The sequence below is a fragment of the Podarcis cretensis genome (assembly GCF_951804945.1).
Source record: "Podarcis cretensis genome assembly, chromosome: 10".
NCBI lineage: Eukaryota > Metazoa > Chordata > Lepidosauria > Squamata > Lacertidae > Podarcis > Podarcis cretensis.
This window is the reverse complement of record NC_137179.1, coordinates 32398157-32420791: the sequence shown is the minus strand read 5'-3', so window position 1 is coordinate 32420791 and position 22635 is coordinate 32398157. Positions and strand designations below refer to the sequence as shown.

At 43.9% G+C, this 22635-nt stretch overlaps 1 protein-coding gene across 1 annotated transcript in view; it reads right to left on the bottom strand.

Annotated features, from left to right (window-relative positions):
• SREBF2 (sterol regulatory element binding transcription factor 2) overlaps nt 1-20285 on the bottom strand; it is a 31411-nt gene extending 11126 nt beyond the window's left edge. The window contains exons 1-13 of the mRNA XM_079993924.1: nt 20001-20285; nt 9934-10323; nt 8006-8187; nt 7061-7201; nt 6074-6298; nt 5534-5648; nt 5168-5349; nt 4371-4563; nt 3337-3518; nt 2124-2397; nt 1160-1329; nt 777-945; nt 146-266 (exon numbers count right to left, since the gene is read on the bottom strand). Of these exons, the coding sequence (XP_079850050.1) occupies nt 146-266; nt 777-945; nt 1160-1329; nt 2124-2397; nt 3337-3518; nt 4371-4563; nt 5168-5349; nt 5534-5648; nt 6074-6298; nt 7061-7201; nt 8006-8187; nt 9934-10323; nt 20001-20085 (2429 nt within the window). The 5' untranslated portion in view covers nt 20086-20285. The remainder of the gene's footprint in view (nt 1-145; nt 267-776; nt 946-1159; nt 1330-2123; nt 2398-3336; nt 3519-4370; nt 4564-5167; nt 5350-5533; nt 5649-6073; nt 6299-7060; nt 7202-8005; nt 8188-9933; nt 10324-20000) is intronic.
• Between the last annotated feature and the right edge of the window lie 2350 nt (nt 20286-22635).

Below are 22635 nucleotides of genomic sequence, written 5' to 3'. Positions count from 1 at the left end.
TTGCTCCTAACCAAATAGATGAAATCTGTACTGCTACCCTTCATCCCACCTGTTCAGCTACAGGAACGGACAGAGCAGTCAGTCAGAATTGGCTACTCGACCTGAGAAAAAATGCCAATAGGGTAGGGACAGAACTGCAGCTTACCAGGGCTCTTCATCATCATGTCCTGCAGCCCCCTTTGGAACCTGAGGTTTCACAAGGGATTCAACAGCTCTCTCCAGGAGGTTCTCACAGAATGCCTGGTGCACCTGTGCAATGGGATCAGCTGCATATGAAAAAACAATCAGCTTTATTTCCTTTTCTCAATAAGTTACAAAAGATTCAGGGCTGCTTCCCTAGTAATATGCAGGTATCCCTCAAAAACAATCAGGTGCAAACCCTTGCCATGTTATGCAAGATTTGAAATATTGTACTAGGACCTGGGATCAAAACCCCACTTGGGCATGAAGCTCACTGGGCGACCTTAGGCCAGTCTCCAACTCTCAGCTTAACAAACCTCACAGGGTTGCTGTGAGAATACCACATTGAGCTGGCTGGCATATAAATGAAATAATAAATAAAAATCTGTTTGGGCAGAGAAAGTCTTTGCAGAAAGAACTCCACCATTTGGGAAACTGTCCATTTGATTGCTCAGTCAATGTTCCACAATTTCTTACAGCACCAAAAGCTTTCAAGCAAGAATTGACTAGAGAGTGAGCATACACATGCATAATGCTGTCCCATAACTTGGATGGCAGACTTAGGGCAATGCATTCATAAGCCTGCTGGGTCTCACCTGGGTTCCTCTGAGTGCAATATAGACTCTCCTTGGCAGCTGTTTTCACTGTCCAGTTCCGCTCCACAAAAAACTTTTGCCCCAATGGGTGACACAACCAACGCAAAGAGTCAGGGATGGCACTGCGCTCAGAACTACACAAGCTCTGGGCTTGACTTAAGAAATAACTCTGGTAAGAAAGAAAAAGTGTCATGGTAAGATATGGTGCTGAAGGAAAGCTATGCATGCTTCTGACTCAAGGATAGTAATTCTGTGTAAAGTTAATTATACAGATCAACTTAAAAGCCACTTCCATTCACATGCAAAACCGTAATCAGTTGAAATATGCCACAATACATACTTGTTCTAGATTCTGATGGGAGGCTTGAAAGAGATTTACTCACCGCCAGGAAGCCCAGCTTGCCACCACAGCGGGTCTTCAAGCCAACTGCAGCAGTCAGGTGAATTTCTGCCAGTGTGCTTGGTGAAATCTTCTCTTCTGCACATTCAGCCAGATTCACAGCACACAGAGCCATGTGCAATCCTGAGTAGGCAGAGCTGGATGGTAGCTTACCTACATCAGAAACCAGAGGACAAAGAGTCATCTCCTTTAAAATAATTTACAGAGGGGCAGCCAAGATAGACTCTTGCACCAAAGACAGAAGCTCAAATACGGCTGTATGAAGGGGTATTTGCTTGGAATATTTTCTTCCTGAATCTTCTAACATTCAGCATCACTGAACAAATTAATTATGTCACAAGATTTTGTGGGCTGCAGTCTACTTCACCAGATGCATCGAGTACTATCCTGAGTTGAAGGTACATATATACATCACTTTTTTAAACTCATGCCATGTGAGACTTTTCCTGTACAATTCCTCACATGGTTTGATCTGGGAAAGCCTTTTGAGCTACTGAGATTCTGTTACATTCAAACCTTAAAACGCAGTAATGTCCTGCCTTGCAAAGCCTTGGTTTATATCTATCTACAATCTTATCTTTATAAGATTGTAGATAGATATAAACCAAGGCTTTATAAGATTGTAACTTTGGGAATCAACCAAACAAATCTCAAGCTATGTATATCACGCTCTTTCATACAGGCCAAATAGAAGACCATCCTTCATTTCACTACCTGAATCATCTCAGCTGGTTAAACTATTGATTTTCAGGTAAGAATAAATCTAACAAGACACACCCCCCCCCAAAGAATACGGCACTACTTGTATCATCAAGCTAGAATGAAGCACTCTCTGCAGACTTAGGTTTTTTAAATGTTCTACTGAACACAGACAAAGTACATAGATAAGTCTAGGTCATCACACTAGACACTCACAGAAGCGGCCACCTTCTCCCTTTTCCACTTACCTGTGATATGGAGCTGATGGAGCTTATGATAGGCTAGAGCTGCATCACGCGCACTAGTTTTGGCTTCATCCTCAAAACCTGCAGGGGCTTCTGTTGCTCGTCTCTGCCGAGATGTCCTCTTTAGCAACCAACGCACCAACCCCAACTTTTGGAGACTGTAGCGGATAACGTTCCAGGACAGGCCGCAGGCCAAGTCTAAACGGGAGGCAGGCAGTGCTCGGCCCAGGGCAGACAGACAAGTCTGTAAGTTTGATGCAGCAGCAGTAAAATCTTCCTGCAGGCACAGAACAAAAACAGAAAAGCTGAAGGTGCAGCAAAGACGTGTGAGAGTCCAGTGACTTGAGAGACTCTTGGAGATGGCATGTGGAAACTTGCACAATCAAGCATAATCACCTTTAGCCTAGCCTTGAAAGATGCAGCATCTTTGACCCTAAGGCTGCATTTTTGGTCTCTTCTATTTATCTCCACTTAAATCTATTTCTACATTTATTTATGTAATACTGCTTGATGAGAAAATCTCTAAGCGGTTTACAAAAAAGCAGTTTTACCAACCAACAGTAGCTTTCAAACTGCCTTTTCTCTCTATCTTATTCAAATATGCTAACAGTATATAAAGAAAGATTGAAATAGTAACTGATGTTCTGAAATACTTTTACTGGAGATATTACCTTAAACCTTCAGGCATATTAAGCAAATCTGTGACAATCTGGCCACATTTACAATTAGATTCAGTTGCAAAATTCAAATTTACCCCAGGCCCATGGCAAAAACAAAGATTGCTTTACACAGCTAAAGCGGAGGGTGGCAATTCAAAAATATTTTATTGGGGCTTTCTGAAAGGAGAAAAGTAGAGAACTAAAGAGCTCCAGAGTCCTTTACCATACAAGTGATGAGCCTGGAGAGCTCAGTTGGTTAGACCATGGTGCTGATAACACCAAGGTTGCAGGTTCGATCCCTGTATGGACCAGCTGCATATTCCTGCCTTGCAGGGGGTTGGACTAGATGATCCTCAGGGTCCCTTCCAACTCTACAGTTCTATGATTCTATGATTCTATAAGTGTTTCAGAAGTAGGACAAATGCTTGCAATCCCAAGTGCACAAGCCTCTCTGGAGAGCTGATCTGCAATTTGAGGTGCTGCCTGTTCTGTACTGCTCCAGAAGACAAACTGGGAAAGAAACAAAAATTGTTTTCTGAAGCAGGAACTTGACCTACCTTAGCTAAATCCAGATCTGCTTGTTTCCGATGCCGCCAGAAAGTAACCGATGACCGGGAGTGCAGTCGAGTCACTGGCTCTCCATGTACTAGGAGTTTTATGAACACACTCAGGACAATAACACCGTTCACAAGCCACAGGATCAGAGTGGGCATCATCCAGCCAAACCAGCCACCAGAGCCTACAGGGAAAGATGCCAGAAGAGATATGAAGGGGGGCCAGAGGGGAGATAGATGAGGTAACATCTTAAAATAACAAGACTGGAATGAATTTTAATTATGTAAAAAAGCTGTGCACATAAGGAGGTGGGGGCTCAGGCAATTTGGCTCTGAGTCCCAAATAAACTGCACTGCTAAAGTTGGGATTACAGATTTGTGTGTGTGTTACATATATATAATATGTTCAAAAAATGCAACACAATCTGTATTGGCTCTACAAATGCTGAATTTTACTCAAATGGATAAAAATTATTTCACAGTGTAGCTATACTATGTGATTCTTGTAAGAATCCCATTTAATAACTCCCATGTCCTGCAGAAGTGCTATGAGGATGGAGTTTTAAAATGACCTAGTAAAACTCAGAACAGATGAAGGCTGCAACCCTATAGAAGTTTTCTTAGGAGTGAGTTTCCCTGAACACAATGCAGCTTACTTCCCAGTAAACATGCGAAGGAGTGCCCTGCACAATTCTTTAGAGAATATCCTAACAAGGGTCAAATCATTACTTTAATATACAGTGCAGGGGTTTCTCAGTATCCAACCAATGGAGTAGCCAGTGTTGATATATGAATGAATGGTGTAAATGTTTTGATGTAAGCAACCTCGAGTATGGTTTAACTATGGAAAGGGGGCATACAAATAAATAACATCCTTTAATTAAAAAAAAAAATAAAGCAAATAAATAGCACCCCTTTTCCCCAGTGTCACTACTACTGTCTGTGTTCAGCTACTGTATATGTGATCCTTAAAAAACTCCAAACACCAAACAAGCAGCATGGAGAAGTATACTGAAAGACTGGATTTCTGACAGTACCTGAGTTTATTGACAGAATACTCCTCCCTGAGCCATGATGTACAGAACCATCAGAGTCAGCTGTCCTTTGGCCCTCTAGGAGGGATGTTAGAGGGTTGAAGGAGAGACAGAGGAACGTAAGAGCACAAAGCAGCATCCGTGAGCGGTCAACCATTCCAAGAGCGGCAGCTGGAGAGTCAGGTTCATCTTTAACCTAGACCATAGTGGTAGAGGATGATTTGTTAGAGAGCAAGAGAACTGTGAAACAGTGAAGATAATTAATTGTTCCCGGCCTACTGAGAATGTATAAGAATTGACTGATGTTCTCAATTTATCACAGCATTTCAAACATGGCTATAAGAACAATCTCCGCTATCATGCCTCAACATGTTTCTGAGTGTGCTGAATCAGAAGGAGAGCTAGTGTTATTGTTGCAGCCAATCAATTTATATCTATATATTGTGCACAACATTTCTTCTTCCTATTCTCACTCCTGTTAAGAGGCAAGAGAAGGGGAGACAGCAGAGTTACATCAACTTTTTTATTAAAAGGTCTGTGAGACGAAATATTGTATTATTAGGCTTTGAGTACAGGACTTCACACAATGACAGCCTAAACTAGCCAGGGATGATAATGTCATGGAACTGATTAACCTTTGTATTCCGAGTCACATCTTCCTCTAGAACCATAGTTCATTACAGCCTTTAATGCCAAACACATGATCTCCAGCTCAACCAGCACACATCACCCATGTCTACAAGTAGCATGCAACCCTTATGCACGCTTCCCTCTGTAGAATGTTTTAGGATGTTGACTACCTTTGCATCATCCAGCAGTGGGCTTCCTGGTTCTGAATCAATAGAATAAGGGGAAAAGCCTGCTTGTGACCCTGTGTCAGAGGCTGGAGGAGACATCAACAGAACATTTTGGTTGAAGTCATCCATCTTCAGATCCACATCATTGTCCACCAAACTGCTTAGGTCAAACCCCTTCAACAGCTCTGAAAAGACCAGAGATTGCAAAGATTAACTACTCACATTCACAATTCAGTTTTCTTTCCCTTTCATGCTTTCCCTTGCTTCCCTTGTTTCACATGCCCACACAAAACTGGGCAGCCAATAATATACGTCATCAAACAGTGAAGTAGGAGGTCAAAGGCACTTAAAGAGCCACCCAACACTTACTGTTTTTCTGATTAGCAAGCTTCAGGACCATGTTCTCTTGACGCAGCTTATGGTTAACCTGCTGTAGGTACTTAATGTAGTCAATGGCCTTTCTCAGTACCCCTGACTTGTGCATCTGCAAATGATGTGCATACATTAAAGAGAATGAACAATTATGTTTAGCAATAATGCCACCAAATCCTCTTTCAGCACAAGCTTCTACACTAAAGCCGCAATGATTTTCCCAATCACAGGGAAGAATACGAAATGGATTCAAATCAAATACATTTAGCATCTATCATGGGAGACCAAAACTCCATATTGACTGAGCAAAGATTGATAATCTCAGTAAGAAGCAGAGAATCTAGGCGTATTAATACCACACTTTTATCTCTTTTATTTATGTCTCGCCATGTTTAGTGCACATATAATTATGTATTTTTCTAACTTTCAAATAAAGAAAATAAAAAAGGAGGAGAGAATTATGACTTGCAAGCATATTGTCAACTGGGTTTGAAATCACAGCAGTCTTTTTGCTTTCAGCCACAAAGCAACTCATACCTTTGCATCTGTTCCCATGACTAGGTCCTTCAATTCTATGATCTTATCATTTATAGATGATCGGTACCGCTTCTCAATTATATTATGGGTTGTCCGCCTCTCTCCTTCCTTTGGTGGTTCTGGTTGCTTGGCACCACCAGGCACCTGCTTGATGGGCATCTTCTCCTGCCCTCCCATCACCATGGGCATTGTGGTCAAGATGGTACCATTGCCACCAACTAAAGTCTTTTAAAAAAAGACAACAGTGACCCAGTTAAAGATTAATTTGTTCGGTGGGTTGGGAGCTGGGGCCTCTGTGTTTCGGTGGTTCTGCTCCTACTTGCAGTTGCTACATGAGATCAGCTCTGGGGGACTCCTGCTTGGCCCCTTGGGATTTGGTCCATTCTGTCCCTCATGCTGTTCACTATCTATAGGAAGCCCCAGGCAGCTGTCATCCAGGGATTTGGGACATAGTGCTGTCAGTATGCCGACGAGAGTCAGTTCATACCTCTCCATCCAGCAGAATCAGAAGAGATTGTGCAGATGCTGGATAGATGCTTGAAGGTACTACAGGTGTTTTCCAAGCCCAGGAAATAGGGAGGCATGTTCTGGATGGGACTGAACTCTCTCCTGAAGGAATTGGTATGCCGCTTAGGGGTTCTCCTCAATTTGAAGCTGCCACTAGAGATACAGGTGATCTGAGTGTGCTCTCAGTAGTGAGGGTAGCCTGTGCCCAATTCCAGCCTGTTTTCCAGAAACAGCCATTACTGGGCCAGGATAGCCTAAGCTCAAGTATCCATACTCTAATAACTTCATGACCTGATTACAGCAAAGAACTCCACATGGAGTTACTCTTGAAGAAGCTGCAGCTGGTGCAGGCTGTAGATGCTCACTTGTTAAATGATCCCTTCTGCCTGCCCCACTTAACAGATTCTTAAAACACTATACTGGCTGGCAAGAGGGAGAAGGTGCATGTTTGGGAAGGGAAGGCAAGATGCCCCACAGTACCTGCAAGGCTGTTGTCTGAATAGGCGTGCTCAGTGCTGTGAGGGCTGGATTCTGAACAGCAGTCATAACAGGGCTGCCATCAGCTTTCAATGTTGTTAAGACAAGAGAATCAGTCTTGATTATCTGTGGCTGGACAAGGACCTAGAAGGAGAAGAGGCAGTTAAAAGGTTTAGCACAACAACACAAAGCTCAATACTGCAAGCACTGCAGAAGCTGGGCAACCTTTTTTATAACAGATTTCTGTGTGACTGTATGGAGTTCCAGTATGCAAGTTTCAATATCTATCTAACAACTGCTTCAATGTATGTTCACCCCATGCTCCTTCCTGCAAATGCCAAAGGCCAATAAGAACTTGCCAATGAGCCAACCTGTTGGGTGTATGGAAGACCCTGAATATAGTAAGAACTGTGCTGTCAGTATGGAGTCTGACTGCCATTGAAGACAATTTGATTCTTCTGTACGAAGAACAAGTTCTAACCCTTGTAGTTATGAAGGCAGTTCTAAAACGTGTTGTAACCAACTGCTAAAAGCTTTCAGCAGTGCAACAAGGAATACTCTATTGTCTCTGATTATTTTCCTTTCCATTTAACAATACTGCAGCTGGCACGTTACTAAATATTAAACCCCAATATGCTATAGATACAGCTCTACATCTAGTAGTTTGCTATCCCTCCCGCCACAAAAAACCCTCTCCAAAATCTCTACTAACCTTCTTCTGATATTGGACCACTGCTGTCCATTTTTCTATGGCTAAGCTATCCTACAATTCAGTCCATCAGTGATCTAAGCCTAAGGAACTTCACTGCTGAGGATAGTCTGGTCTCCAAGCAGTGAAGCCACTTCCTGACTTTGAACAGAAAGGAAACCGCCTGCATAAATATACATGCCTTGGAAGTGCAGAAAACTAAACCTTCCCGCATAATATTACAACATAAAACTACTCACTGGAACCTGCTGGACTTGAGGGGCAGCTACTGCCTGGACTGTGGCCGGGGTCAGTGTCTGGATGGTGCCATTGGCTGTTTGTGTCAAAACCCTCTGAGCTTGCATCGTTTGCACTTGCTGCTGGATAGTGACTGGTTGAACTTGCGAGGAAGTCACCAGGCTCTGAACCTGGGGTTGCAGCACTAAAAGGAAAACAAGAGCAATCTGAGAAACTGCCTGAATGAGTTGATGCTGACAGAAGACTACAGCTTTCATTATGATGCTAAGCTGCAATCCATGACCTCTCAGGAATGGCCAGTGTTCAGTCAGCTATTGGGGGGGGGGGCGTTTTCTCCTGGTTCCTCTTCCTAGCAGCATTAGACCCAGCAAAGCAATCTATGAAGAATTTAAAAACCAGCAGCAAATATTGAAGTCAGGAAAACAGATAAAGAAAGATTGTCTAGCTCTAGTCACATTTATCTGGACCAGCTCCCTTTAAAAAAACCCAAAAAAACCAACAATGCTGCCATGAGCAAGTCCACATGGCTCAGAGGGGCTTCCCATATTCCTAGCATGTGTTTCCTAGTTGTTGTTTTTTCTAAGGGCAGTTTCAGAGAATGTCTCTTGTACAAGCCTTCCCATGTATTGGGGAGATCAGACATACCCCTACTCAGAGCACAGGCATTGCCTCAAATAAGGCTGGATGGCACAAGAGTCAGAGCATTTTTGAGGGTGTTGGTCTTCAAGAAGTTAGTGAAGATGATTCTGTTACAGTGACTAGACAGAAGTCTTACTGAAGTTTTTCCCACTGAAGATTTCTACAGCTGATAGGAGTTTTAAGTTTTTCTATTCTAGTTTGTGATGTTTTAAACATACAGTATAGACTTAGATCAAGACATGCCCTTCTGTGGCTACTGCTGAGAAAGGGAGAGGAAGGGAGAGTCAATATTTGCCACTTCCCCTCCCCCCATACCCCTTAGTACAACATCCTCTGCTGTACCAAGGGTCCCCCAACCCTCCAGAGAATATTTCCATGGGACACGAGGGTCTGCAAGGGAAAGGAGGAACTGGCAAAGTTCCTCCTTTCCATGGGACACAAGGGTCTGCAAGGGAAAGGAGGAACTGGCAAAAATTACCACAGAGCATCTCTCAAGCTGAGTTCTACATATGTAAAGTCTGAACCCAACACATCATAAGAAAGGTTAGAAAACAGTAGATTCTATACAATCAGAAGTGGAAGATTCGGATACTGGAGAGACAGACAAGAATGAGAAACTGTCATGCTCTTACAGAAGAGTACAGGAACCATTCATAAGCCTTCTTCAGTTGTTATAAATCTAGGAAAGTAAACAGTGGGGACAAGAGCCCTACTTCCCCCTTGACCCCCTCATTGTTTGACAACCTCCAACTCACAAGTGACTATAAAAGGCACAGAGGCCTTTTATACTCATGGAGGCCACCCCTTATTTTAGAACCCTGAAATTTGAGTGGGGCCCTGATGGTGGAGCTAGCCCACTTGCCCCTACTGCCTCCCCCCTATGTTAGCTTTCTTTATTTCCAACACCTGAGGAGAGTTAAGAGTGATAAAGGTGCATGACGTATTGTGTAACTGTACATTACTTTGCAGTGATACCATTCACAGAGTTCCTTTTGAGTGCTACCTATGCTTTACTGCACAATATTTAAGGCCACTCCCCAACTCCTGGTCTTGGTCTCCGATGCCCTTCTTCACCCCAAATGCCAAGCTTCTCTAATTTGCCTGTGAGATCCTAGAAAACGTGCACCTATTTAGAAACATTTCAAACATTAATAGAAACTTCTCACAGATATGAAATCAGGAATGGTGGCTGTAAATGCTGCTCTGATACCTCTTGCTCTGCTGGAAGATTAGGGCAAGACATTTAAGATAACGTAGGACTACTTGTTACTACAAAGACTTTGCAAGTTACCTTGAAAACTTGTGGCTGCGTTTTGGTATATTACAGGCTGCTGAATGAACCGGGTCTGGGGAGCAGAGCTGAAAGCTGGAGTAATCATCACAGTCTGCTGCTGGAGCTGAGGCTGAACCTGGGGACGAGGCTGAAGAGCAGGTGCCGTCCGCTGTGGAACAGGTTTTGCGGCAGTTGTCTGAGACACCTTCACTTGCACGGTCTGAAGCTGGGGAGAAGCTGCACCAGGAGAGAAGGTCTGTAGCTGCCCCTGGCTGTAGGGCCTCTGTGACGAGGGAACTGAGGTTCCGCCACCATTACATACACTGTTGCTCTGGAAGGAGCCACACAACTGTTCAGAAAACAGATCTGGAAATTCTCCAGCTTGGTTGCTGACGAACTTTAGCATCTCTATAAAAAAATAAATTAAAAGAAAGGAAAACAGTGAAATGATATGACGGACCATTGATACCATGGAGACTGATGAAAGGGTCACCAGATGTAATCGCAGGAACAAAATATATACTATGCACATTTGTTTGTTTGGGATGTGAACGAATTCTCTCCTGAATAAATCAGGTCCTTGGCTTGGGGATACTTTTAAATCGAGTCTTATAGTCAGACACCCAAATGATGCCGGGTCGCCGTGCAGCATAACCTGAAAACGCTCAACCTGAAGCATATTTAACCCGAGGTATGACTATATTGCTTGGAGGAAATGGCCACTGGGATTGCTCACTCTTAGTGCCAAACAGAACCTTTCCTGGGCTTCTGGATTCGGAACTGGGTTAGAGTATGTGCTTGCCTTGCTCAGGCTTAATGGATGATAGGATAGCAATGTTTTTCTGCACGGCATGCAGTTTGATCCTGAACAACAGCACCAAGTAAACAAGCACAGGATCAGGCTGCAAAGGTTCCACAGGAGGAGTTTGCTTCAGAGTCTCCTTGCATCACTATCATTTATAACCAGTTCTACCTTTCATATCAGCAATGTGGACTAGCTAAATAAATTAGCTAAGGAAACAAAAATCAGCAATCTGGATAGAAACTCTGTAAGCACGTTCGGTTAGCAGCTGCAAAGTTGTGGCATTAAAACATTAAGAATGGAAGCAGTCATAAAGCTGCAACTTTGCCAACGGCTACATGTACTTACAAGTATTTCCTCCTACAGATTTAACAAGTGCCCAGAACATGTGTTGTTGTTGTTTAGTTGTTTAGTCGTGTCCGACTCTTCGTGACCCCATGGACCAGAGCACGCCAGGCACTCCTGTCTTCCCAGAACATGTACACATGGCCTAATGGCACACAATGTATGTGCAACCTTTCAGACATTACTAGTGCAAGTTTAGAGCAAGGCACATTCAAAGTATGCTGGTAATTTCATTCTAAGATTTAAGAAAGAAAGCCATGGTTCACTTCATTAACAGCAGAGAGTTCTGTTTATTAGGGGGAACCCGCTACTATGTTTGTTTGTTTTTAGAACCATAGAGCTGTAGAGTTGGAAGGGACCCTGAAAGCCATCTAATCCAACCCCCTGCAATGTGGGAATTTCAACAAGCAATCCCCCAATCCCCCAATCTGAAACCTTACTGGACCCTGCTTAGCTTTGCAAATGTGCTAGCAGTTTTATTGCTGCAGCAATAGGACAATTTAGGTGACAGTTTAGGTGACCCCAATAAAGGATACTGTCATACTGTCACTTTTAGATTGTTTCTAAAGGACCAGTATAGCTACCTGCATTCTTTCACTAAGTAATAAACTGTGACTTTGTGCTGGAGTGTCCTTCTGCCAAACTCCATATACCAATTGTGTTTCACAGTCAATTGAATCAGCTGAAGTCGAAGTTTCCCTTACAATACAAGTCATCAGCGGATACATTTGTCTTGGCTGACAAGTGTTGCTTTCAAGGAAAGCTGTAGCCAGGATAACATTACAGTTGCTCTTATGTTATTGAAGTAGCTGAGAACAGGTCCTTAGAACAGAACAGAGTCAGACAACGTGTGCAATTTATGAGCAGGCTGCTGTTCTCCCAGCACATACAGGCATGTCAGCCAGAGTGTACCCACACCACATCTTGGCAACCACATACTGTTAAAGAGGGCACCATTCTTAACATGCGCAAAGATCTCTTCCCAGATTGGGAGCAGGTCAGCCTGCCAAAAATTGTGGATCGAATGTCCCTAATTGTACGGAGATCACAAAAACTAGACAAAGCTTCCTGCCAATTTCCGAAGTAGGAAGCTTAGAAAGCAGATCTTGTAACTGCAGAAGTCACTAAGTAATCAAACCTAGAAGCCTGTGGAACCATTCAGAGTACAAATAAGCAGTTCTGTTCATGCCACAACCTCTTTTGTTTCCTCTTTATTCTGCAAGCTCCGCCAAGTTAGTAGCAAATGAGCCACTCCCAGGATCAGGGCTATTGTGGGTAGTCTAATTGATCAGCACTGGGAAACAAGACTTGATACATATGGAAAACCTGTTAGGCAAGGAATATTGGTCAGACTTACAAAGAAGCAAGGGAAGACTATTCAGCTGACAGAGTTCAGCTGAGAGGTGAAGGGATAAAAGGAAAGGAAAGGCAGCCAAGACCACATACACCCACCCACATGCTTTAGTGATTCTTTTGGAGAACAAAAAGGGTGCAAGTTTAGGAAAGTGAAGATATGAACCCTCATTTATAATCTATGGTGCAATCAGGAATGCAATTCCAGCAGGGAGAAAGTAGCAATGGGTTGAAACTCTCCCAATATAAAAGTTATCACTAGAAGAGATCAACAAAAAGTTTGTGTCTTCCCTGACAGCTTCCCATGCCTCTTACGGAGATCCATCTGACTATGTAACACAGGCATAGGCAAACTCGGGACTACAACTCCCATCATCCCTAGCTAACAGGACCAGTGGTCAGGCATGATGGAAATTGTAGTCTCAAAACATCTGGAGGGCTGAGTTTGCCTATGCCTGATGCAACCAATCTCCATTAAGAAAAACCTCTACAACAACCTTCATTAGCCTCCAGATATTTTGGACAGAAATTCTCATCACCCCCAGTCAGCACAGCCACTGTCTCTGCAAGTCTATCATATATAACTGACAATGTTGTTCAAATAACGCCACAGATTTTCTGGTCCAACCAATTTTTCAAACTTCAGCAAGAGCAAATATAGTATAATGATCTCAGAGCTACTAAGCTACCTTGCTGAGAGATGTAACTAGCCCAGGCAGGGAAGCCCTACAGAGGCAGGTGCCTAAGGGAGCCCATATGACAGGTTACAATTTCTATCACACAGCCCTTGGGCCACAATTAAGCCCTAATTGTTGCTACTCTCTCTATCCCCAAGCCGTTTTCTTTTGACTACACGAGGCAGACATGATGATATCAGGCTATGATCCCTTAATTTGTCAGAACTATTCTGCAAAGTGCAAATGGGAACCAACTTTAGAAATATCATGTAACCGGCATTTATAACAAGTAGAAGGTAAAGGTAAAAAAGGTAAGGTAAAGGACCCGTGGATGGTTAAGTCCAGTCAAAGGTGACTATGGGGTGTGGCTCTCATATCGCTTTTCCGGCCGAGGGAGCCGGTGTTTGTCCACAAACAGCTTTCCAGGTCATGTGGCCAGCATGACTAAACCATTTCTGGCGCAACGGGGCACCGTGAGAAAGCCAGAATGCACGGAAATGGCGTTTACCTTCCTGTTGCAACAGTACCTATTTATCTACTTGCACTGGCGTGCTTTTGAACTGCTAGGTTGGCAGGTGCTGAGACAGAGCAACGCGAGCTCTGTCTACTGTCATGTGGATTCAAACCACTGACTTTTCAATCAGCGAGCGCAAGAAGCTCAGTGATTTAGACCACAGTGCCACCCACATCCCTTGAATAACAAGTAGGATAGAAATTTGAAAAGTATGGAGAGGATTCACTGACCACTTTACCCCACTGAAGTTGATAGTATAAATTGCTAACATTTCAACCCTACCCCAGAACTCCTCCTCTTGATATTGGACCTCCTGTATAAAAAGAAAGCTGCAGGTATATTATTTTAAAATTACATACAATAATTATTACCTGGTATCTAAATTCTTAACTTGGCTTTTTCTATTGAGGGGAGAGAGAGACATGGGACCCCTGTTTTGGAATGTTATTTGATTAGGGGTTCAGAAAACACTTGGATTTTCTGCTGAAAATTGTGCCCCCTTTGGTTGTCTTCCTCGCATGTCTGAAAGAAGCCAAGTATGGAATGTTTTTCAGCAGTATGAGCCCCTGCTCTGGTCAATAGCCTATTTCCTATTGGGGTGTCATGACTGCTCCCCCCCACCACCACACACACATAATAAAATTGGCCAGGTGAAACACACTTATTTAAACATGTGCAGTTTGGCCCTGAGGCCCTTGGAAAATTAAACAATCACAACATTTTGCTACTGTATATATTTCAGGGGTCATGCATATGCTTAGCATAGAAAGACCCACATGAAATTACTGGCATGGAAAATATCTGTGCCTGTAACCTTAGGGAGCCATTGCCCTTCCTGATGGACAGAATGGGGCTACAAAATGATCTACTGGTCTGTTGAGATAGCAGACTTCCTCATATTTCATCACATCTCCTTCCCTTTTAGAAAGAAATCAACATACTCACAACCCCCTGCTATACTTCTTCCTGTTACTACTACTGTGAAACCACTATAACAACTGATAAACAGAGACTGGTGACACAGATAGGAAGCCAAAATATTTGCAACTGGAAAGACTTGTTTTAAACTAAGAGAGAGAGAAATCTTAACATACAACCATAGCCAAGAGATAGTCAAATGTATCCTGAATTTCAAACTATCCTATGTTTTTTAAAAGTCAGGACTTTGGGGTGGTTGCCATGTTATGCCAAACCAGGTGCTGCACATATTTGTCATAAGCTACCGCACTCCCTCTCCCCCTTCCTCTACACATGCTGCTTTACTGACTTCCTTTTGCTTTTGTGGAAATAATAGTTTTCCATCATATGCAAACCAGCAAGCTATGGTTTGCACAAGCCCTCCAAATTAAGATGTATATGCTTGAATTCTGGTTTGCAATCCTCATTTGAGAGGTTTGTGCAAGCCCTAGTTTGGATGAAACAGAAAACAGTGTTTTCTATGAAAGAAATTCATTAAAGCACAGCACATGAGAAAAGGGCAAGGAGAGTCTATGCAATCAATGGGCTCATAATATTACATCAAACTATGATTTGGCATCTCATGTGAACCAACCGTAAAAGAAAAATGGGGGAAAGAACAGACACGTTCAAACATTCATGTCTGGCTGTAAGCATTCATATTTTGGACACTGATAAATCGCAACCTACTCTGTCAAATTTATGATGTCAAGGTTTCCACCCCCCCTTCCATTTATTTACATAGAAAAAACAGGCTTAAACTTATGTATGAGAGAGATGGGTATGTACTAGAGTTATCTCTTAAATGTGCTAGTTTGTATAACATTCTGATACTATTTCAAGCAAAACTGTTTCACGGGATATACAGCTGATTTCTTAATTAAGCAGATAAGACCAATGTGGGTCCAACAGTCAAGAAGGCTGTTTCTGCACATGCTGTGTAGAGGGAAGTGAGGGGCAGATGGGGCTCATCAACCTGGGAAGGTAGCCCATCTAGGAGAAGGAAAACTCTGATCCTAAACCTCCACTGCCTTGTGGGATATTCTTTGGGAGACAAAAAGGCTAAGGAGTAAACCCTACACAAAGGGGAATCCCTAAGACAGTTGAATGGCGCCTTGTATGCCTCCTTCCAGCAACTCCTGCAGCCAAGCTGGTGCCAAATTTCTGGCTCTGCATTCTTTTGGACCACGTCAGCGAGGCCGGGGGGGGGGGTCTTGTTGTCTGGCCAGTTCAGGACCGCCCCACCCACCCACTGCCCAAGCTTGTGCTCCAGCAGGTCACTTTGGTAGGCTAACACAGCTGTAAATGCCAACAACAGCACTTCCCTGAGAAGCTGTGGACAGCAATTATCTCTTAAACATCTCTCTTCATTTCCAAGGGCTATACCAGAGTTGAAAACATCTCGGGCACAAGAAAGGACAAGGATCAATTATCAACATCTAGGAATTTACAAGAACAGAGGTTAGCACCTAAAAATGTGAAGTGGTATGCTAGGAATTTGAATTTTTTTTTAGAACAGGTTTCTTTGTAGGTCTCTCTTCTGAATCCTCTTGTTTTTCCATGTCTTTCCTCAAAGGTTTCCCCAGAGGCTGACTGCTACTGTGGGGATAAGAGAGCCATGACTGCCTTGCAGAAGCAGTAACCAGATTGCTTACAGTTGTTGCTGGAACACGGCTGCACAAGAAGCATTATGTGCAAAGGCAGAGAGAAACTTGCCAGTAAGATAACAGGACTAAAGGGCAGTTCATACTTTATGTAGCAAATATGGTTTCTGCCAGTACACCAGAGTTACATAAGTGTGAAAGAAAAATATCCACATGCATCTTTAAACATCCACATTCACAGACGTGGCAATCCTGGCCCAATCAGAGTTCCCACATGGACATGTATAAGAGCATGTACACAGCTGTATATGTTCAAGTGGTTGTGTTTTTACACTTGTACATTGTGTATTTACACTTGTAAATTACACTTGTAAATATACAACAATGTTTGCCGTGTAAAGCCTTAAGCTACTCTCACACTACCTAAGCAAGGCAAAAGTAACAGTTGTGGGTTGGTTGTAACAGAATACAATGGTACCAGACAATAATGAAAAATCTGCTTCTTCGGTCAAATTGTCTTGTACAACCAAAACCATCTCAATTTAAATACCTGATACAAAGCTTTACAAGAAAAAAATAATGAAACCAATTTGTCACCCTTGATGTTTAATAACCTATAATTTACAAATTCTTTCCTGATCTCAGCAGCTTGTAGAACACATTGTGCAATGTTAAGAGTAACGTCTGACGTTATCTGCTACTGAAAATATCAGGTTTCTATTTTCCACTTGCTATAAGAAATCTAGTTTTTTTTTTTCTTTAACACACTTCTTTTCAGATAGTTCTTTCAGATAGTTCTCTGATTCTGAAGAGCTACACCTCAAGTCAAGCATTTTTTTCCCTGGCAAACAAAGTATTTTCCCAATCTGTATAAACACATGAAGTTAGGAGTGCCAGAAATGTGCAAAGGTGAATCAAGTGGGTACATGTAATTTAAAACACTGAGCAATGTTTCCCAATAGTGAGGTACTATACAAAGTAACCTTACAAGAAATATGTTGAAAGGCTAATTATTTTGAGTCATGCTAAAAATAGAGAGGAAAAAGGAATCGTATTGACTTTTAAAAGGTGGGACAGGAAGGACTTTGCAGTAAGTTCCCCAACTTTTAAGACAGCTATTTTTAGTATGCATTAAATCGAGAACGTTGCTGGAAAAACGTCAGGTATAAAAAGTAGAAACCTAGAAGGCAAATACACTGACAGTCAAATTCAAATGAGATGCCTGAATAAGGACCCTTAATCACAGGCCAAAGACATTTCCATCTGGTTCTCATTCCAGGAAGCTACATTGCAATCAACAGTCTTTACCCGTATTTTTCGCTCTATAACACGCACCCGACCATAACACGCACGTAGTTTTTAGAGGAGGAAAATCCGTAGGCATGCCACCCGTAGGCATTCCCTCCATAACACGCACAGACATTTCCCCTTACTTTCTAGGAGGAAAAAAGTGAGTGTTATGGTGCAAAAAATACGGTATATTCAGGATGCTTCCACACACACAAAGTCCTTGCCAGTCAGAAGAGGCGGCAGAACCAGCATGAGAGACCACCTGAGGGCTATGCAGTCCATTTTCCAATTGCAGTGCTTCCTAAGGTGAAAGTTACCTACGGTACTTTCCTATAGGACACTGCCATACTGTCTCAAACCAGTATTCCAAATAGCAGCAACTCTCCAAGGTCTCAGGCAAGGGGTTCTCCTAGCAATACTTTGGGGGAGTAAATAAATGACCTTCTGCATGCAAAGCATGTATTCTCCTCTGAACTGTGCCCCCTTCTTATGTAGTGCTTCCAACTGTGCACTACAACAGCAAAGCAAGAGAAGTGGAACCTAATATTTTGATAAGCCTGGAGCCAGCATTACTTAGAATAATGGTTACTATTCCTCAGTGTCATATTGCAATGAAGAAGAGTGCAGTATCCTTTGTGGGTAAATATTTAGGATTTTTTTCACACATGCCAACACAGCTACTTCTACTTTTTGAAGCTCTTAAGCAGCTGTAAATAGTACAAATAGCAGAATACTTTTGATGCAGACATTCTGCAAATCTGTAGTGTCCAGTAGCTTTTAAATAACATTCCTTTATTTACATTTTAGGGAAGTACACTAGTCTACTGAGCTGAAAAATACCTGCAGAACACTAGCTTCTCGCTATTGCAGACAGTAGGTTCTTGATTCATGGAAAACTATGGCCATTTGACTCAATAAACCTGTCTTGACACCAACTACCTACTCCACTATTACTCCCCTCTTTCTTGACAAGATACTTGAGCAGATGGTCATTCTTCTATCATTTTGCTGTGTCCTTGCCAGTTCAGTTTCTGACCTGGATATAGCACCAAGAGGGCATTAGGGTGCTGACAATCTTCTGACAACAAGAATTGTACTATCAGATCTTTCTGCAACTTTCATAGTTGCTGAACATACAGTAAATTCCTGTGAATCTGGCTACAGAATATTTTTAAGTTCTTTCCTCTTCCATGAGTTGGATAATTAAGTTTTAATGGGTTTTTGTCAGGACCAGCCCCAATATATTTTGGCCCCTGAGCAGCACCCCTAAATGATGTAGATTTTCCCTGGCAGGAAGGGGGACATCAGGAACATGGGGAGAAGACTGGTATCGGGATCTGCTGACCCTGTGGATCCTGCCGCCTAAAGCAGTCACCTCATCTTGCCTCATGGGTAAGGTAAGTAAATGTTTCAGATCAGAATGGCAAATGTCATCATCATACACTGAGCTATAAACTCAAAACATTACAGATAGCAACTACCAAGTGAAACCAAGAGACAGAAACTGCTTTCTATTTGTCACACACCTCCTATACCAAATTAAGGCAAGCTTCACCATGATCCAGCTCACACTGCAAAGTGTCTCCAAAATGACAAACCTACAGGGGGAAAAATGATGCCTCTGTATAACTTCCTTTTCCTTAACACTCTCCAGCCCCAGGCACCTACACACATTCTTTTGCCACATATCCACTGGCTACACTGATAATTTACATAGATGTGAAAACCACCTGCCAAGTAAGGCACATGAATGAACTTAAATCAGCACCTTCCAGATTTCAGTGATATGTACTGTACTCAGATCAGGGGCATCCAGACACTGCGATGTGGGACGGGCAGCCTTCAGACTTGCTGGGTCCACTTTGTTGTTGTTGTTTTTACTACAGCCCCAAGTCCCAACCAACTAGAGCCAGATACAAAAGAATTCTGAGACAAGGGATTTGTTCCAATCGCTGAGAGAACCTACCAGTTAGACCCATATCTATCTTCTGCCCCGCCCTGACCCGGACCACACCTTAAGTAATGAATTCCGATATGCAGGTAACACTCACTAAATTCACTCTGCTGGCACAGGCTGGGTAACTGTACTCAGAAATAAGCCCCCCTCCCCACCCACCCCTAAACTCAAGGATGCTTAGGATCCCAGGTAGCTGTGCACACCGGGCTGCAATCCCGAACTTAGCAGCGCTTGCATAGCGGGCCTTTCTCGCGAGGAAGCACCGCACGGGGGGGGGGAGGGTATCCCACGGGAATCCTGTCAAAAGTCCACAGCGCGCGCATCCCTCTGAGGAACCTTCCGCCCTTTCTTGAACAGTGAATTTGGGGAGGGGGGAGGAGAGCCATAGGGGGGTGAGGAGCGTGAAAACAACCATGGCTGTCGCCACGCATCTTGCGCGACACCTGCCAGCCCATCCAGCCAGGCTTATCCCGTCCTCCAGGCACTTCGCGGTGAAGGGGGGGCATCCACGGGCGGCGGCGGCGGCGGCGCCTCGGCCCCAGCGCAGGCCGGGCGCGCCTTCCTTCCCCTCCCCGCGCGCACTCACCGTCGATGTCCCCCAGCGTGAGCTCGTCGCCGAGCTCCGTCAGGGTCTCCATGGTCTCCATGCTGCTCAGCTCGCTGCTCTCCATCGCCGGCGAGGCGCAACCGGCTCCTCCGCCGCCGCCGCCGCCGCCGCCGCCCGCAAGTCAGCAGCCCGTCCCAGGGAGCGGCCGGGGTGACACCCAGCGCGTTAACCCGTTCCCGGCCGGGCGGCGCTGCCTCAGCTCAGGCTCCTGGAGCTGCCGGCCCCGCGCGGCGGCGCCATCTTGGCCCAGCCTCCGCCTACTCCGCCCATCCACCTGCGAGGAGCCGCCGCTGCGGCCTGGGCTTGTTGTCAATGAGACCAGGTCCCCGCCGGCCAATCAGCGGGCAGAGCGGCTCGTGGTGTGATGGCGCGTCAGCGATCAGCAGCTTTCGTTAGCGTGCGGCTGGGCAATCCCCTCCCGGGCGGCCCGCCTCGCTGGATTTGAATATGCATAAGGAGGCGGAGATCTAACCCGTGTTCGGGTTTGAACTTGAAAGTGACAGGGCGCCCCTCGGTCCCTCCAGCAGAGGAACGGGATCGCCGCCATACTAGACTGTGACACCGTGCGCCGCACAAGCAAACCAAAAACGAAGTGTGCCGGTCCCGTAGAGGGAAGTCCTAACATCCACAGTCAGGCAATACCTTTATAAGGAACGGTCAAAATGCCAAAATAAGGAGCAAGCTTTCGAGTTATCCAGGTCTCTACGCCGGTCTGGGTGTTAAGCAAAGGGGAGTGGGGCAGGAAGTCTGCATTTGATCATTGCAGTTCGAAATGGATGCTTTACTTACCTCCTTTGCACAAACGTTTTGAACAAATCGTGGCAGTCAAAACTCAGCCCTCAGGATTGAGCATTGACAGGTTCGGTCAAGTGGCTTTAGGCTTACTTTTCCAAATAGAATTATGCATAAGTAATAAAATCAACTTCACTACAGGTTTCTGCTTGAGAAGAGAAGTCAAGTCTTTCTAGACCATGATGGGTCTTTATGGGGATGCAATTCCATACTGGGTGCTCTATTTGTTAGATATGACAAATTGCTCGCTACTATAGCTGATGCTATTAGACACTGCGCTCCAATTGGAGAATAGCCTTTACCAAAGATGTCATGGACTTTGAAGAAGCACAAACTCAGGACGCAAGGGAGAAATGAGCTAAGAGGAAGGCACATTTGGCAAACCCTCACCGTGATCAACTCCTGCCCAGAAATCCATGTCCCCACTGTGGAAGGACGAGTGGATCCAGAATTGGCCTCCACAGTCACTCACGGACTCACTGTTAAGACAATCTTACTTGGCTACGATGAAGGAAGGTGAGGACAGGTGACCTCACCTAGGCCCGAAGTCAACCCCCCCCCCCCCACCAAAGCAGGCTCAAAGCTTCTCAAAGCTTTTCAAAATCATTTTCTCAGCAGCCAAGCATCAGAAACATTCCGCTCTGCTGTAACAAAGGTAGAGAACTGTCCATTGTTTCTCAGGCCTTTCTCATGCCTTCTGGCCTTGCTAAAGAACCACACTGCAACTTGCTTTCTGTCCGGGAACCATGCCAGAACAAGAGATTGAAACATATCTGAACATGCTGAAAACCCCTTGGCTTCTCACCCCCCCCTTTCCTGGGAATAGTCCCAAGACAGCTTTCTGTTCATGCTCAGAGGAACTCATGGGGCAGGACTCCTGGGAAAAGGAGGAGAAAGAGGGAGGGAAATAGAAAGGGGTATATAAACTCTGTGCACATGACTGTGAACTCGGTGCATGCTTTTTGTGACTTACCACACTTGCTCCTTCTACCAGTTCATGGATGGTAGAAATAAAAGCCTTTTCTCCAAAACTATTCCTTGAGTGTCTGTTGACTCCCACTTCCCTTTCCCAGGCGCAATATTTTTCCCACAGAGTGATCACCAAATCTTTACATGTGCACTTTCCCAGCCCATTAAAAAAAAAGGAGCATCTTGAGCAAGGTATTTCATATGGAACCTAATATTTCCATCTCATTTTTTCCTCAGTATTCTAAGGATTTAAATCTTATTTAAGCATCCATTCAAAGACACTTCACATGTTATATTTGTCAATGGTATGGTCTCTTTCAGTTGTCTATATATGCATATCAGAGTTATAGCTTTCTGTGCCAAGGCCAGGAACATAGTGTTTTTCCTATGCACAAACACTTTTAAAACAAACATCACATAATACATGCATTATCCAGAAATGATCCATGATTGTGTGTTTCTCCAAGGTTACAGGAAGCAGCTGAGGAGTGTCATTGTGAAAACAGCTCTTGACCTTTTCCTTCAGCACTGATAGGAGGGGATTGCCTGTTTTTTCTAGAACTCAAAGATAAGTGTTAAGTCCTACAATGCACAAAATCTTATTCTGTGGTTCTGCATCTGTGGCTTCTCTCCCACTTCCACCATTGCTTCTCAATCAATTATCCAAATAAATAGTGCCATACTTTCACTGGATTATTCAAGAGGTGGCAGTGCAGGTTTAAATAGGGATTGAAAGTAATAAATGGAGCATGTTCACATTCTCAGATGTGGTTTCAAGAAGAAAAGTTGATGCCAACACTTCGCCAAGCACCAGTGGATTAAGTTTCTTCTTGTATCTGCTTAGCACTGCTGC